This window comes from Mercenaria mercenaria, chromosome 2, assembly GCF_021730395.1.
Source record: "Mercenaria mercenaria strain notata chromosome 2, MADL_Memer_1, whole genome shotgun sequence".
Classification (NCBI taxonomy): Eukaryota; Metazoa; Mollusca; class Bivalvia; order Venerida; family Veneridae; genus Mercenaria; species Mercenaria mercenaria.
The window spans coordinates 61,690,195-61,707,500 of record NC_069362.1 but is presented as its reverse complement, the minus strand read 5'-3'; the positions used below and the strand labels follow the sequence as shown (position 1 = coordinate 61,707,500).

Genomic DNA, 17,306 nt, shown 5'->3' with positions numbered 1-17,306 from the left:
CGAATTTGCCGCACGCTCACGAAAAAGACCTGACCCGGGGTAGCCGCTATGCAAGGTCCGCATGAACGGACCCCCTCTACAACGCCCACCCGGTGGCACCCCAGTTTCTTCTACGGGTACGGCCAGGCAATCAACTGCTAGAGGCGAAATAGCGTTTTCAAGCGTTCCTGACCAAACACACAACTCCACCCTTGCTCGGAAACCAGACCCTACCCAGGATCGCCACCACCCGGGCGTGGTGGGCGTCCACCCTCTCTACAACGCCCGTCCGGTGGCACCCCAGTTTCTTTTACTGTTGCGGGACTGGACCCCGACACCAAAACTCGCCATTTTACGTTCAGGCCCGACTTTGAGACACCCCCACTCATTTGGTTCCATGTCATACATTTTGTTTATTCCTTTTACGTCTCCTTTGTTCTATTACAATGATGAATAATTACTTGAATATAAATGCATGTAAAATGCATATACGCCTTATATATTAATTTAGTGCCCGGGACACATATGAAACTATTAAAATCTTTTCAATGTCACTTTACTAATTGCAATTCCAAACTTTCGTTTTAGTGAAACGATAATTATAAGATGATGCAGTTACGAGGAATTCTTTGTGGTTAATCTCCCTTTTATGCACAATTGTTTTTTTCTATTAACTGGTATAACTGCTGACAATTGTAGCAGTTAATTGCTGCAACTGTCAGCAGTTCTAGCAGTTAACTGCTATAACTGCTAGAAATTCTAGCAGCTAACTGCTGTAACTGCTGCAACTGCTAACTGCTCACTTCCCACCGATTCTGTTCATGGGCAGTAATTGAAAATGCAACACTGCCCACGCCCCCTAGCACCGGCTTAAGCAGTATTCAATCTTCAAACCTACATGAGTTGAAATCAATGATCCCGAAGGACCAGAAAATATAACAAACAACACTGAGATGAAGTCGGGGCGACTTTTTACGGCCGCCACACAGCACTTAACACCCGCTGTTGTGAAGTAAATAAAATCTGGAAAGTAGAAAAAAATAAGGTAAAAAATAAAAAAGAAAACAAGCAAAAAAATCCCGAAGAAATCTTACTTGGTAGAGATATTCTTATTTCATATAGTATATAGAAATCTACAAACCTTTTAAAGTTTACATATTGTCTGGGATGGCTGAAGTCCCTTGATGTTTTAAGCTCAATGTAATGTTTGCCATGTACATCATCCGTATGTACAGCATCTACCTCACCACTGTAAACTGAAATTGAATAACACTCCATTAAAACATGTCTGACTATCAACAATAGTAAGATTCTCTCTGTCACAGGTGAAGAACATTTACAAAGTGTTGCAGGGTTGCATCATTATTTTCTGTATATCTCAGTTCCTTCATCCCTTTTTTCCTGCCATTTAAAATGTTGAATAAATAAATTAATGCATGTACAAGGGCTGTTTCATAAATTCGTGGAATTTTCTTCTCAAAATTTTATTTTTCAATGAATATATATTTATACAATTAATTTAACATATATCCTATTTCATTTTAAAATCGGTTCTAATTTTCTTTGAATCACCGAAGAATTAGAGGCATCTATAGCAACCAATATTCAGCGAATTGAAGCACGTCATTGGTTTATGCATTTCAAACTTACCCAAAGTGCCATGGAGTAGTCAAACTTTATGCAATTTTAGCGCAAAAGAAACTGACGTAAGCATTACGTCTCGACATCGTTTCCGAAAAGTCTGAAGAAGTATCGAACGGTTACTTCCCAGCAGAGTTTTATCGAAATTACTTCTCAAAATTGCTTGACATCAATGAATGAAATTGAGTTACTATCCATAGTGAATTTGTTTGTGGTACTTAAACTATCTCCAGCGAAACACTTAAACAATTTAAAAACTCCGATAAATTACCTTGTGAAAAGATTTTTTTATACAAGTGGCACGAGAGATTCATAGGTGGCAGAACTTCAGTGTTTGATGATAAAAGGCCAGATCGTCTGACATCTTCTGTAACTGTGGGTAACACGGAACTAGTGAAAGAACTGACAAACAATGATAGGAGGCTTACATGCAAATGTGGCAGAGGAGCTGTAATATTGTCATTCTATCAGGATTGGTTCAAGATTAATAATATCTTTCATGTGTTTACGAATCGGATAGAAATATCCGTCCCGAGGGCACCTGCGCATTGGGCGGTAATGAGGCTTGCCGAAGATCCTTTCAAGCCCTGAACATAGGTTTTACAACCTTCAATACTCACCCAAGGAATGAGAGTTTAGTCTTGAACGAACAACAGTACAGAAAGCCTCGCAGTTGTTGTATGGAGACTCTGTATCAGGAACACCAGTGGGAGAATCTGCAAATTTACAGGTTAATTCTATTCAGTCTATATTAAACACATGATTGGTTATACAGAATACGTTCAGACCGCCCTTACTGTTTGCTTAGTTTATCTGAAAGTCGTTGCTTTCTAAAGTAATCGATTCAATGGCAATGAAATCAACCTTTAGCCTGCTGACGGAAAGTGACTTTACTTCTGCGACCATGGCAGACCAAGATCAGCCTGCACGGACGTGCAGTCTGATCATGGTCTGCACTGTTCGCTATTCAGTCAGTAAATTTTCAGTGAACACCCTTTTGAATAATCAGTGTTACTGCCCGAACTGAAGGATTGGCCAGTTCATTTTTGAAATTTAGGAGGGAAAAGGTTAACTGAATTAATGCATTTAATTTTGGTAGAGTTTAACATATAAAGAAAGAATGAATACCAGCAGTATCACTAGAAATGACCAGAAATTTTAACAAAATTAAATCCTGTGTGTCTATCCTCTATGAGTCACATATTGCCGATTTTTTTAGTCCAGACTTAAGATCTATACACTTTGCATAACAAAATAAATAATAAATTATCTCTATAATCTATAGTCAATTGTGTGCTAAAATTCACAGGCTATAACCAACCTGAAGTTAAATACTGCTCAAACTTCCATCCCCAACAAGACATTTCATCATCACGTTGTGTCATCGATGCCTTCTGTTTCTTTTTCTGCTCTGTGTGAAAATCAAACATGTAATATGTTCCATTATAAAGAGTTACAGCTACAAGCCAGCCCTCTCTATCCTCATATGGTGTACACAGGAACTTTGTATACAGCCCTCGCCAGCAAACAAAGTCAGTGTTCAGCTGCCTGAAATATAACAAAAAAGACTACCCAGATTTAGCAATATCCGGTCCAGCAATATCAAAGCTGTACGTATAATTCAAGATTTTGTCCTTCAGTTGATGTGAAAACTGTAAGCAGTATCAATATTAAGGTCACGTTATATAATTGTACATTTTTGTAGATTTAGATTTTACATTTATTTCAGTCTCATCTATACACATTACAGTAAAATTTATATTCTTGTATATACAACAACTTAACACAGTGTATAGCCATTCAATAGGTTGAATTGTAAGAGACATTTTACAAATAAAAAACACTGTACATATTTATATATTCACAGGTAAACCTGAGGAGTAACTGCTAATTTATTATTCTAAAAACCAAACTTAAAAAACAAAACCAGAGTTATTAAAATGCTGAGTATGAAAAATAGCACTATTGCGCAAGCTAAGAAATGGGTATATAATAGCCTTGCCCGTCTCAATCAGATTGAGACTGGTTTAATTAGCAGTCACTACTCAGCAGTACTAAAAGGTGCATGAATATATTAATCAATTGTTACATTATTTACAGAGATAAAAATTTCTTCTTTGTAAACTAAGAAAGCAGGTTTTTGCACATATTCTTATTAGGGAAGTATTTCCAAACAACACCTTAAGTTTATCTGAATTAGTCAATGCAGCAAAATTGTTAACAGCACTTTCCGCCTGGTCAAAAAGGGTAGATCTAAGGTCATTGTACAACTGACATTCTAACAATACATGAGCTTCATCTTCTATTACATTACAAAATGGACAGAGACGCCTATCTAATTGTAAACCTTCATATCGACCAGTCTCGATACGTATGGGAGCTACCCCACATCTAAATTTGCTGAAAGCAGACCTGTGACTTAAAGGCAGGATCATCGTACAGTACTTTTCAACACAGTATTCATCTTTAAACATGCAATAAGTTCTTAGTTTATTACGGCCTCTACCTGATGGGCCTGTATATGCATTCACTTTTAGATTCATGTGGGGAAGTTGGCAGTTACTTGCGGAGAACAGGTTTGTACTGGTACAGAATCCAGGAAAACTGGTTAGGTTAACTGCCCGCCGTTATATAAATGAAATACTGTTGAAAAATGGCGTTAAACCCAAAACAAACAAACAAACAAACAAACTAATGACAGAAATGGCATCATAATTATTGAATTAGTAAAAACATAAAAAGTATTTCACCAAAACAGTACTTATGTACTGCATTTATTTAGGTTTACATGTATTGAGAAGGTTAGTCTAGTGTCACTTAGTATCTTTAGCACTTTTTTATGAAGGAGGTTCCATCCTATGATGTGAAATATTGATAAGAATCGGATGTAATTTAAATTATAATGTATTATTTGTAGATTTTGCAGAGCCATAAAGCCAAAATTTCATACATTTAGTGACTATATATTGGCTGGTTTATAAATTGCCTTAAAACAGTTTTAAAAAGCTGAAGTAAAATAAGGAGAGAGTAAAGAAATGTTCCATACTATATACTGCAATTGATAGACAATAGTAAAACACTTTAAAATGCACAGAGAACATAGAGGACAAGAGGTTGGAATCAATTACCTCCACATGGTGTATTGTCCACCATGTCAGTTTAACAGGAGACAGTTTGTCTGAAGTAATTTGTCCTAACTGGATCAGTCTTGTAGAGAAGTAAAATTTGTCTTTTGTTTCTCCAGAAAAAGTCAGTATTGATGCAAATGGTATAAACAGTCGTTTTCTTAACTGCAATCTTTGCATACCTGAAAATCAGAAAATGGCATAAGGTGAACACACTTTATTTAGTGTTGGTGTTTAATTTACAACAAAAAAAGACACACAAACAACACTTTTCCTTCAGAAAAAAAAGCGTTGGTCTACGGATCATGGGGTCCCGAAGTTGATCACAGTGCGGGGCGTATGTTCTCGGTGGCAATTTGATAAATGACATTATGACTGGTATCATTCGTCCTCCACCTCTGATAATTCATGTGGGGAAGTCGGCAGTTACTTGCGGAGAACAGGTTTGTACTGGACGGAATCCAGGAACACTGCTTAGGTTAAATGCCCGCCGTAACATGACTGAAATACTGTTGAAAAATACCATTAAACCCAATACAAACAAACAAACAAATCAGGAAAAAGGCATACAAACAACACTATTTCTTCAGGAAAAAGACATAAAAACATCACTATTTCTTCAGAAAAAAGACGTACAATCAGGAAAAAACATGGAACTTAGAAATGCTAGAAATACTTTTATTTTGATAATATATGATTCATATACAGATTTTGAACATAGTTAACTTTAAGGACTGATTATGAGTAAAGACTTGAGTATATTTAATGTATAAGAGTTGATCATGAGTAGAGTAAATATGTAAGGACTTATCTAAGGACTTATCTAAGCAGATATGCCCCATGTGGTTCTGGGACGATCTATGTATGAAAAGAATTGGAACCACTGCCTTACCCTTGCATGATCGTAAGAGGCGACTGATAGGGTCTTAACACTTGGTTTTGCAGTAACTCTGTGATTCCAGCAAGTATGCATATTTTGATTCCATACCTCATGTTTTTAGCTCACCAGAGCCAAAGGCTCAGGGTGCCATGGCAACCGAAAGGAAAAACTTTAAAAATCTTCTTCTCAAAAACCAGAAACCCTAGAGCTTAGATAATTGGTGTGAAGCATTGCCTAGTGGACCTCTACCATGTTTGTTCAAATCATGACCCCGGGGTCAAAATTGACCCCGCCCCAGGGGTCACTTGATTTTACATAGGAAAATCTTAAAAAAAACCTTCTCAAAAACCAGAAGCCCTATGGCTTAGATATTTGACATGTAACATTGCCCAGTGGACTTCTACTAAAGTTCTTCAAATCATGACCCCTGGATCAAAATTGACCCCGCCCTAGGGGTCACTTGATTTTATATAGATTTCTATAGGAAAATCTTCAAAAAAATTTAAAAAATAAACCAGAAGGCCTAGAGCTTAGATATTTGACATGTAGCATTGCCTAGTAGACCTCTACAAAATTTGTTCAAGTCATGATCCCGGGGGTCAAAACTGACCCTGCCCCAGGGGTCACTTGATTTTAGATGGGAAAATCTTCAAAAATTTTCTAACAATAAACCAGAATGCCTAGAGCTTAGATATTAGACATGTAGCATTGCCTAGTGGACCTCTACAAAATTTGTTCAAAATTGACCCTGCCCCAGGGGTCACTTGATTTTACATAGGAAAATCTTCAAAAATTTTCTAAAAATAAACCAGAAGGCCTAGATCTTATATATTTGACACGTGGCATTGTCTAATAGACTTCTACAAACTTTGTTCAAATTATGACCCCCGGGGTGAAATTTACCCCGCTCCATGGGGTTACTTGATTGTACATAGAAAAATCTTCAAAATTTTCAAAAAATAAACCAGAAGGCCTAGAGCTTAGATATTTGACATGTAGCATTGCCTAGTAGACCTCTACAAAATTTGTTCAGATCTTGACCGCCCACAGTCAAATTGACTCCGCCTCAGGGGTTACTTGATTGTACATAGGGAAAACTTCATAAATTTGCTAAAAATAAACCAGAAGGCCTAGATCTTAGATATTTGATATGTAACATTGCCTAGTAGACTTCTACAAACTTTGTTGAAATCATGACCCCCGGGGTAAAATTGGCCCCACCCCAGGGGTTACTTGATTGTACATTGGAAAATCTTCCAAAAAATTTCTAAAAGTCATCAGTTTGACATTTGAAACATGTAGCTTATATTTCTCAGGTGAGCGATCCAGGGTCATCATGACCCTCTTGTTATTTCAATGTAAATGAGATGTGGAACCAAAATTTGTAGTCCTCTTTGGCACCATATAACCTATACTGTGTTGGTGCGCCATAAAACCCAAATAAATAAATAAATCTAAGAAGATATAATATATGAGGGCTAATCTTGAGTGAACTCACTATATGTAAGGTATGATCTTAAGTAGATATGATATATGAGAGCTGATCTTGAGTAGACTGAATATGAAAGGACTATCTTGAGCAGATATAATATATAAGGGCTTATCTTGAGTAGACTTAATATGTTAGCGCTGATCTCGAGTAGACTTAATATGTAATGACTTATATTGAGTAGATTTAACATTTTAGGGCCGATCTCATGTGGACTTAATATGTAAGGGCTGATCTTGAGTAGACGTAATATGTGAGGGCTGATCTTGTGTAGAGTTAATATGTGAGGGCTGATCTGAGTAAACTTAATGACTGAGAGCTGATCTTGTCTAGAGTTAATATGTGAGGGCTGATCTGAGTAGACTTAATATGTGAGGGCTGATCTTAAGTAGACTTAATATGTGAGGACTGATCTAGATGGGAAAACATTTTCTAAAAATAAACCAGAATGCCTAGAGCTTAGATATTTGACATGTAGCATTGCCTACTGGACCTCTACAAAATTTATTCAAATCATGACCCCCGGGGTTAGATTGACCCCGCCCCATGGGGTAACTTGATTGTACATAGAAAAATCTTCAAAATTTTCTAAAAATAAACCAGAAGGCCTAGAGCTTAGATATTGGACAATATTGTAGCATTGCCTAGTGGACCTCTACTAAATTTTTTCAATACATGACCCCTGGGGTCAGAATTGACCCTGCCCTAGGTGTCACTTGATTTTACATAGAAAATCTTCAATAATTTTCTAAAAATAAACAAGAAGGCCATGATCTTAAGTAGATATGATATATGAGAGCTGATCTTGAGTAGACTGAATATGAAAGGACTATCTTGAGCAGATATAATATATAAGGGCTTATCTTGAGTAGACTTAATATGTTAGCGCTGATCTCGAGTAGACTTAATATGTAATGACTTATATTGAGTAGATTTAACATTTTAGGGCCGATCTCATGTGGACTTAATATGTAAGGGCTGATCTTGAGTAGACGTAATATGTGAGGGCTGATCTTGTGTAGAGTTAATATGTGAGGGCTGATCTGAGTAAACTTAATGACTGAGAGCTGATCTTGTCTAGAGTCAATATGTGAGGGCTGATCTGAGTAGACTTAATATGTGAGGGCTGATCTTAAGTAGACTTAATATGTGAGGACTGATCTAGATGGGAAAACATTTTCTAAAAATAAACCAGAATGCCTAGAGCTTAGATATTTGACATGTAGCATTGCCTACTGGACCTCTACAAAATTTATTCAGATCATGACCCCCGGGGTTAGATTGACCCCGCCCCATGGGGTAACTTGATTGTACATAGAAAAATCTTCAAAATTTTCTAAAAATAAACCAGAAGGCCTAGAGCTTAGATATTTGACATGTAGCATTGCCTAGTGGACCTCTACTAAATTTTTTCAATACATGACCCCTGGGGTCAGAATTGACCCTGCCCTAGGTGTCACTTGATTTTACATAGAAAATCTTCAATAATTTTCTAAAAATAAACCAGAAGGCCATGATCTTAAGTAGATATGATATATGAGAGCTGATCTTGAGTAGACTGAATATGAAAGGACTATCTTGAGCAGATATAATATATAAGGGTTTATCTTGAGTAGACTTAATATGTTAGCGCTGATCTCGAGTAGACTTTATATGTATGACTTATATTGAGTAGATTTAACATTTTAGGGCCGATCTCATGTGGACTTAATATGTGAGGGCTGATCTTGAGTAGACTAATATGTGAGGGCTGATCTTGTGTAGAGTTAATATGTGAGGGCTGATCTGAGTAGACTTAATGACTGAGAGCTGATCTTGTCTAGAGTTAATATGTTAGGGCTGATCTGAGTAGACTTAATATGTGAGGGCTGATCTTAAGTAGACTTAATATGTGAGGACTGATCTAGATGGGAAAACATTTTCTAAAAATAAACCAGAATGCCTAGAGTTTAGATATTTGACATGTAGCATTGCCTACTGGACCTCTACAAAATTTATTCAAATCATGAACCCCGGGGTTAGATTGACCCCGCCCCATGGGGTAACTTGATTGTACAAAGAAAAATCTTCAAAATTTTCTAAAAATAAACCAGAAGGCCTACAGCTTAGATATTTGACATGTAGCATTGCCTAGTGGACCTCTACTAAATTTTTTCAATACATGACCCCTGGAGTCAAAATTGACCCTGCCCTAGGTGTCACTTGATTTTACATAGAAAATCTTCAATAATTTTCTGAAAATAAACCAGAAGGCCATGATCTTAAGTAGATATGATATATGAGAGCTGATCTTGAGTAGACTGAATATGAAAGGACTATCTTGAGCAGATATAATATATAAGGGCTTATCTTGAGTAGACTTAATATTTTAGCGCTGATCTCGAGTAGACTTAATATGTAATGACTTATATTGAGTAGATTTAACATTTTAGGGCCAATCTCATGTGGATTATGTGAGGGCTGATCTTGAATAGACTTAATATGCGAGGGCTGATCTTGTGTAGAGATAATATGTGAGGGCTGATCTGAGTAGACTTAATGACTGAGGGCTGATCTTGAGTAGACCTAATATGTCAGGGCTGATCTTAAGTAGACTTAACATGTGATGACTGATCTAGATGGGAAAATCTTCAAAAATTTTCAAAAAATAAACCAGAATGCCTAGAGCTTAGATATTTGACATGTAGCATTGCCTAGTGGACCTGTACAAAATTTATTCAAATCATAACCCCCGGGGTTAGATTGACCCCACCCCTTGGGGTAACTTGATTGTTCATAGAAAAATCTTCAGAATTTTCTTAAAATAAACCAGAAGGCCTACAGCTTAGATATTTGACATGTAGCATTGCCTAGTGGACCTCTACAAAATGATCCCCGGGGTCAAAATTGACCCTGCCCCAGGGGTCACTTGATTTTACATAGGAAAATCTTCAAAAATTTTCTAAAAATAAACCAGAAGGCCTAGATCTTAGATATTTGACATGCAGCATTGTCTAGTAGACTTCTAAAAAAAATTTTCAAATCATGACCCCCGGGGACAAATTGATTCCGCCCCATGGGGTTACTTGATTGTACATAGAAAATTCTTCAAAAAAATTCTAAAAATAAACCAGAAGGCCTAGAGCTTAGATATTTGACATGTAGCATTGCCTAGTGGACCTCTACAAAATTTGTTCAAATCTTGACCCCCCCCCCCCCCCAGGATCAAAGTGACTCAGTCCCAAGGGTTACTTGATTGTACATAGGGAAATCTTCATGAATTTGCTAAGAATAAACCAGAAGGCCTAGGTCTTAGATATTTGACATATAGCATTGCCTAGTAGACTTCTACAAAGTTTGTTCAAATTATGACCTCTGGGGTGAAATTGACCCTGCCCCATGGGGTTACTTGATTGTACATAGAAAAATCTTCAAAATTTTCAAAAAATAAACCAGAAGGCCTAGAGACTTAGTAGACTTAATATGTGAGGACTGTTCTTGAGTTAATTTAATATGTATAAACGACTTATTGTGAGCAGAATTAAAGGTAGATAATCAGATTTTGGCCATGTAACAGATTTGTTTGAAACTTTAATCTGATCATTTACACCCATTTATGTTCTCTTAACGCTTAATACAAGTTAGATTTTCACTGGAGGTATTTTTAAAATTTAATTTTCCTATCCTGGTTGCCCAACCAAGATGGAGTTAATTTATCATAAGTATAAATTTGATAAACATACTTTGCCTAAGGAAAGGTATAAATATTAGACATATTGTAATATATTTGTAAAATATTTCCATTAACAATTATGTATTTTAGTTGTTATTCATTAGAAACGCAAGTTTGAAAAAAATATTATTATCTCCCTTTGTCTATCTTGGTTGCGCAACCAAGATAGATTGGAAATAAATGAATTCAGAACATACACACAGCTTTAAAGCTTGCCATTTGGTTAGGATTGTTAAATACTTAATATGTCTATCAAATGCAAATGTAAAACTAGAAATTGTATCAAAATAAGAAGAAATATCCAGCTTTTTAAATACTTTCATATTAAAGGGGAGTAATCACAAAATTTTATAAAAATTAATAAAATATACATTTCAAATAGGAATCTATCTCTATGTAATGGGTCTTTTGTTCCTTAAATAAATCTCTACCAGAATATACAAAAAGTAACAAATGTCATAAAATGTTGTTTAAATATGATTGACCACCTTTAATATATGAGGGCTGATCTTGAATGGACTTGATATAATATGGCCGAACTTGAGTGGACTTAAAATCTGAGGGCTGATATTGAGTAGATTTAGTATATTAAGTAAGTTTAACATGTGAGGGCTGACCTCGAGTGGACTTAATATGTTATGGCAGATCTTGAGTGAAATTAATAATTATATGAGGGCTGATCTTGAACTTATATTTGAGGGCTGATCTTGAGTAGACTTTATTTATTATAGCTGATTTTGCATAGACTTAATATGTGAGGGCTGATCTTGAGTAGATTTAATACTTGAGTAGACTTGATATGCTATTGCTGATCTTGCATAGACTTAATATGTGAGGGCTGATCCTTAGTAGATTTAATATATGAGCACTTATCTTGAGTGGACTTAACATGTTAGGGCTTATCTTGGGTGGACATAAAATAATGTGAAGGCTGATCTTGAGTGGACTTGATATGTTATGGCTGATCTTGCATAGACTTAATAATTTTATGTAAGGGCTATCTCGAGTAGATTTAATATGCAAGGGACTTAATATGTGAGGGCTTATCTTGAGCCGACTTAATATGTTAAGACTGATCTTTATTAGACATAATAAGTAAGGATTGATCTTAAGTAGATTGAGAGGGCAAATATTGAGTGGACTTAATATGCAAGGGCTTATCTTGATTCTGTCTATGATTCAGCCATCCAATGAGGAATTTTCAAATATTTTGCATAATAATAATAATGTGAGGGTTGATCTTTAGTAGACTTAATATGACAGGACTGATCTTGAGGAAATTTTATTTGCGAGGGCTGATCTTGAGCGGGTTTAATAAGTAAGGAATGATCTTATTAATAAGTAGATTTAATATGCGAGGGCTGATCTTGAGCAGATTTAACATATAAGGACTGATTTTTAGTAAATTTAGTATGCGAGGGCAGATTTTAATTCAGCTTAAAATACAAGGAATGATCTTAAGTAGATCTTACATGACTTTGTGAGGGCTGATCTTATGTAGACTATATATGTAATGACTGATATTGAGTTGACTTAATATGTAATGGCTTCAGTAGTTGAAAAAATTACTGCAAGCATTATTTGAAAAAAGCAGTAAGGTAGACAGTTGAGTGAGTTCAGTTTTCAGTTCGCTTGTTATTGTCACCTGTGACTTAATATGTACAAGACTGATTTTGTACGAATTTAACATGTGAGGGCTGATCTTCAGTTGACTTGAAATGTGAAGGCTGGTCTTTATGGTCCTTCTTAAATTCATAAACTCTAACAACCACTGACTTAAGGATTTGTTACATAAAAGCTCTGCTTGCTAGTATCAATCTGTAGAATACAGAATTATTCCTAAAATTGAGCTAAAGTTTTAAATTTCACTTGATATTTTTCTCAAAGAAACCACAACAGTACTTTATATGTACAGTATTTTTGTATTTCAATCTAAGGCTACTTTTTCCTCTCTCTGACCACATTGATCTTCTAAATTTCTCCTTTTTTCCCTCACATATGTTTCTTTTCAATGTTATCTATATTTTAATAGAAGGCATCAACTAGAGATGGTACCTACCCAAATAAATTAAAGGGGGACAACCCTGAATTGACCAATAAGCTGAAGCCAACATTAAACATTGATCAAAAGTGAAAGAAAAATCAGATAGGTCCCTTTTCAAACAACTTATCAGACAGACAAAATATGACCTACATTTGTTTAAATCCCTTTGTATTCAATATACAATATGCACACTTTTCTCATGACTTACACTGACAGTTATTTAGTAAGTTGTAGTGAGGCCCTGATCGAAAGTTTAGTAATGCATGAAGATTATATAGAATTATGCATACATTCCTTTGAAGAAAATTAACGACATTAAGAAACGTTATTAAGTTTTGATCTTTTAGCCAAAGTTTTTATTTATTGTTCTAAATGGTGATACATTGGTTTACACAACATTTATATATCAAAATGTAAAATGTATATATTCAACAATGAGAAATAACAAAAACTGGTAACACAAAAATTTCATTGTCGTCAAATATAATTACAATAGTTTAAGGTAGTGGTTGTAATTACTACATGTTAAGGTAGCTGATAGGTAATGACTCTATGTAATGTATTCTAAGCAATTCTCAATTTAAACATTGTCTGGAGGGAACTAGCACGATCATTTGCTTTCCTTGAAAAATGAATGAATGCTGAAAAAGCATATTGAGATTACTCTATTTGATGATTTTCATTACAGGTCAACTACCCTAAACAAACTAAAAGGTGTTTTATTTATTGTTGAAAACAAAGTAATCGGATAATTTCAGATATCAACATTAATTTAAAACTTATACTGTTTACAAAACTTGAAAAAAAAGTTTTTATTGGGGCCTCTCATTTACAAATATATCAACAATTATCACCTGAACTGAGTGCATTCATGAGTGGAAGATATTGATGGTAAAATAGTGTAGGGGTTTGTTTACAATATAAAATCTTTAATAACTTCTTTAAGGTACATTTTTGGTATGGTTTTGTTAGGCTTATAATAAAGAGCATGTCATTCTCTTTCACTCAGAATTTTTTCAAGCGTTTTAGACACTTGGCTAGTCTTGGAATTTGACTTTATTAAGAGACAAAAGGAAGTTCAGTATAGGCTCTTTCAAAATGTTGAAAGTAGAGTAAACTTATATTATACTCTATTGAATTTATTTAGCTGTGGGAGCTTTTGATATAGACTATAATTGGAGAAGTCCTAAAATCTTTGAAAAATGGTCAATACAAGAGTTGTCCATTTTGCTTCAGATATTTTGAGAAAGTCATTTTTTAGATATCAAATATTTTTATTTTTGACATGGAGAAGAGGAAAACCATAAATATATTTAGAAAATTGGTGCACTTAGCTATCATTTCACTCTGAAAAAACCTGTAAAGATGAATTTGAATTTTTTAGGTACCATCTCTACATCAACACAATGTCAACTGGATCAAGGGAAGTAACTCAAACTTGTTTGTTATATACATTTTAGGCAGAATTATCTTTCAGTGGCCAATAAGCATTGGCACAGCTGAATCAATGCTCATTCTGGTTTAGTTCATAACTTTGATCATTTCGTTGACTTGACATGTGAAGGCTGATCTTGAGTAGACTTAATATTAAGGACTGATTTTAAGCAGATTTAATATGTGAGGGCTGATCTGGAGTGAACTCAATATGTGAGGGCTGATCTTGAGACTCAGAGTAGACTTTATATTATATTTAAGGACTGCTCTTGAGAAGATTTGATATATGAAGACTGATGTTGAGTTGACTTAATATGTGAGGGCTTATCTTGAGTAGATTACTATGTTATGAATGATTTGTAGTAGGTTTTTCCTGTGAGGGCTGATCTTGAGTATCCTTAATATGTAATGACTGATCTTGAGTAGATTTAATATTTAAGGCCTGATCTTGAGTGGACTTCATAATTATGTTATGGCTGAACTTGTGTGGACTAAATATGTGAGGGCTTATCTTGAGTAGATTACTATGTAATGAATGATTTGTAGTAGGTTTTACCTGTGAAGGCTGATCTTGAGTATCCTTAATATGTAATGACTGATCTTGAGTAGATTTAATATTTAAGGCCTGATCTTGAGTGGACTTCATAATTATGTTATGGCTGAACTTGTGTGGACTAAATATGTGAGGGCTTATCTTGAGTGGACTTACTATGTAATGAATGATTTGTAGTAGGTTTTACATGTGAGGGCTGATCTTGAGTATCCTTAATATGTAATGACTGATCTTGAGTAGATTTGATATTTAAGGCCTGATCTTGAGTGGACTTCATATGTTATGGCTGATCTTGTGTAGACTAAATATGTGAGGGCTTATCTTGAGTGGACTTATATGTTATGGCTGATCTTTTGTGGACTTATATTAAGGGATGATCTTGAGTGGATTTGATATTTAAGGCCTGATCTTGAGTGGACTTCATAATTATGTTATGGCTGATCTTGTGTAGACTAAATATGTGAGGGCTTATCTTGAGTGGACATATATGTTATGGCTGATCTTTTGTGGACTTATATTAAGGGATGATCTTGAGTGGACTTAATATGTAAAGTCTTTAATATTTAAAAATGTAACTGCAAACATTATTTGAAAAAAATGCAGTAAGGTAGGCAGTTCAAGGAGTTCAGTTTCAGTGTATTTGTTATTGCCACCTGTAACATTAGTTTCTTTAAATCTCCTCCAGTTGCTGCAAATTTACTGTCAGGTCAAAACTAAATTGTAATAAGGGAGATAATTCAAAATTATCAGACAGTTATATTAAATGAGCTCTGTGCTTCCTCCAGTTATGGTGACAACTCTTAAATTCCATTCAGTACTTGCAAAGTTTTCAAATGGACAAAAATTAGAAAACTTATGTACCAAAAAGGGCAGTCATTCAAAAACTTATTGAAGACAAGAGGGCTATGATGGGACAGTGCCCCTACCCCCACCTCCACCTGATTTGCACTGTCTGATCTTGAATATGTCATGATGTCCAAGTTGCCATCATGCCCTAGATTTCACAAAAGATTGATTAGGTGTTATACAGATGAAGTAGAAAATAGGACTCCTAGAGTATAAAAAAGTTTGTTTGACCTAGTTAACTAACTACCTTTTAACCCAGTTTTATTGTTGACTGTAAATCTTTTAAAGACAAACATTATGATAAGGTCAGATAAGATCAGGTAGGAAATACAACTTTTAAAATATTTACAAGGCTTTTCTCTGATTTGACCTACCAATTTTTTTTTTGACATGTCAGAGATGTACAAAATTCAAAATTATCCAAGAACTTTATTCAGACACACATTCTGACAAAGATTCATTAAGATTGAGCAAACAATATTTCTTGCATACCAGACAGGGATTTCCGATATTTTTGGCGGTGCTGGAAAAAATCTATCTTACATCCCGGCTCTTGTGCTGTAAATGACATATTAAAAACTACATTATATGTTGAAGATTTATGTAGTAATTTATATTTTATTTCAAAGGACGGAATAAAAATCCAGTACCTTGATAGTTCCTCTTTGTTTCTGATAGTAAATTTCTCGATTCAAAACAGGTTATTTTATCAAAAAACCATAACATTATGCTGCAACTGATAAAACAAAACCAGAACTCTCTGAAACGTCATGACCTCTTTCTTGTTAATGGATGGTGGTTTCCAATGCTTTGTTTAAATGCACTACTATAAGAAGTAGTTCCAAAAAGGAAAGCTGCGTGAGTTTGATTGTTCTTATTTTTATTATTATTTCTTGAAATTGGTATGCAAGAAAAAGATTCTGTCACTGGTTGTAGGTTCAGATGTGAATATCCGGCTCTCAGGTAACTGTTTAGGTGGTAACTCGGCTGGAGCCTCGTTACTGCCTAAACAGTTCCCCCCCCCCCCCCCAGCCGGAAATTCCCATCTGCACCAACAATCAGTGAAAGAATCTTATATACTTCTTAAGTGTAAACAAACCAAATGGGGATGTCAGGCTACAGATCATCCACCTGGCACACTAACAGCTCACCATGAACAATACCTAGTTAGCAGAGTTCAGGGAACCATACTAGTGTGCAGAACACAAGTGAACAATGTCCAGTAAGCAGAACTCAGTGAATAATAACCAGAGAGTAGGGCTTAGTGAAAAATACATGGAGCCAGCAGGGCCCAGTGAACTATACTCAGAGAGCAGGGCTCAGTGAACAATAGTCAGTGAACAGAGCATAGTGAATTGTTCATGGTTATGATTTTATCAAGTTTAATTACATTTCCTTTTGTAGCGTTGAAGCAAAACTCAGAGGACGATCCCTATTGAGCAGAGCTCAGTGAACAATACCCGTAAGCAAAACTCAGAGGACGTTTTCTTAAGCATATATAGTAACATCCGAAATTTACAATCCACATTTTCCATATTTATTATGCCCCTGGCATCTACTGATGCGGGAGGCATATAGTGATTGTCCTGTCTGTCCGTTTGTC

General features: G+C 35.3%; 1 protein-coding gene across 1 annotated transcript in view; it reads right to left on the bottom strand.

The window, feature by feature from the left end:
• Positions 1–16,274, bottom strand: part of LOC128549468 (decapping and exoribonuclease protein-like) — a 21,705-nt gene extending 5,431 nt beyond the window's left edge. Inside the window, exons 1-5 of the mRNA XM_053526109.1 lie at positions 16,247–16,274; positions 4,749–4,927; positions 2,942–3,188; positions 2,241–2,336; positions 1,121–1,235 (exon numbers count right to left, since the gene is read on the bottom strand). Of these exons, the coding sequence (XP_053382084.1) occupies positions 1,121–1,235; positions 2,241–2,336; positions 2,942–3,188; positions 4,749–4,927; positions 16,247–16,274 (665 nt within the window). The remainder of the gene's footprint in view (positions 1–1,120; positions 1,236–2,240; positions 2,337–2,941; positions 3,189–4,748; positions 4,928–16,246) is intronic.
• Positions 16,275–17,306: the final 1,032 nt, after the last annotated feature.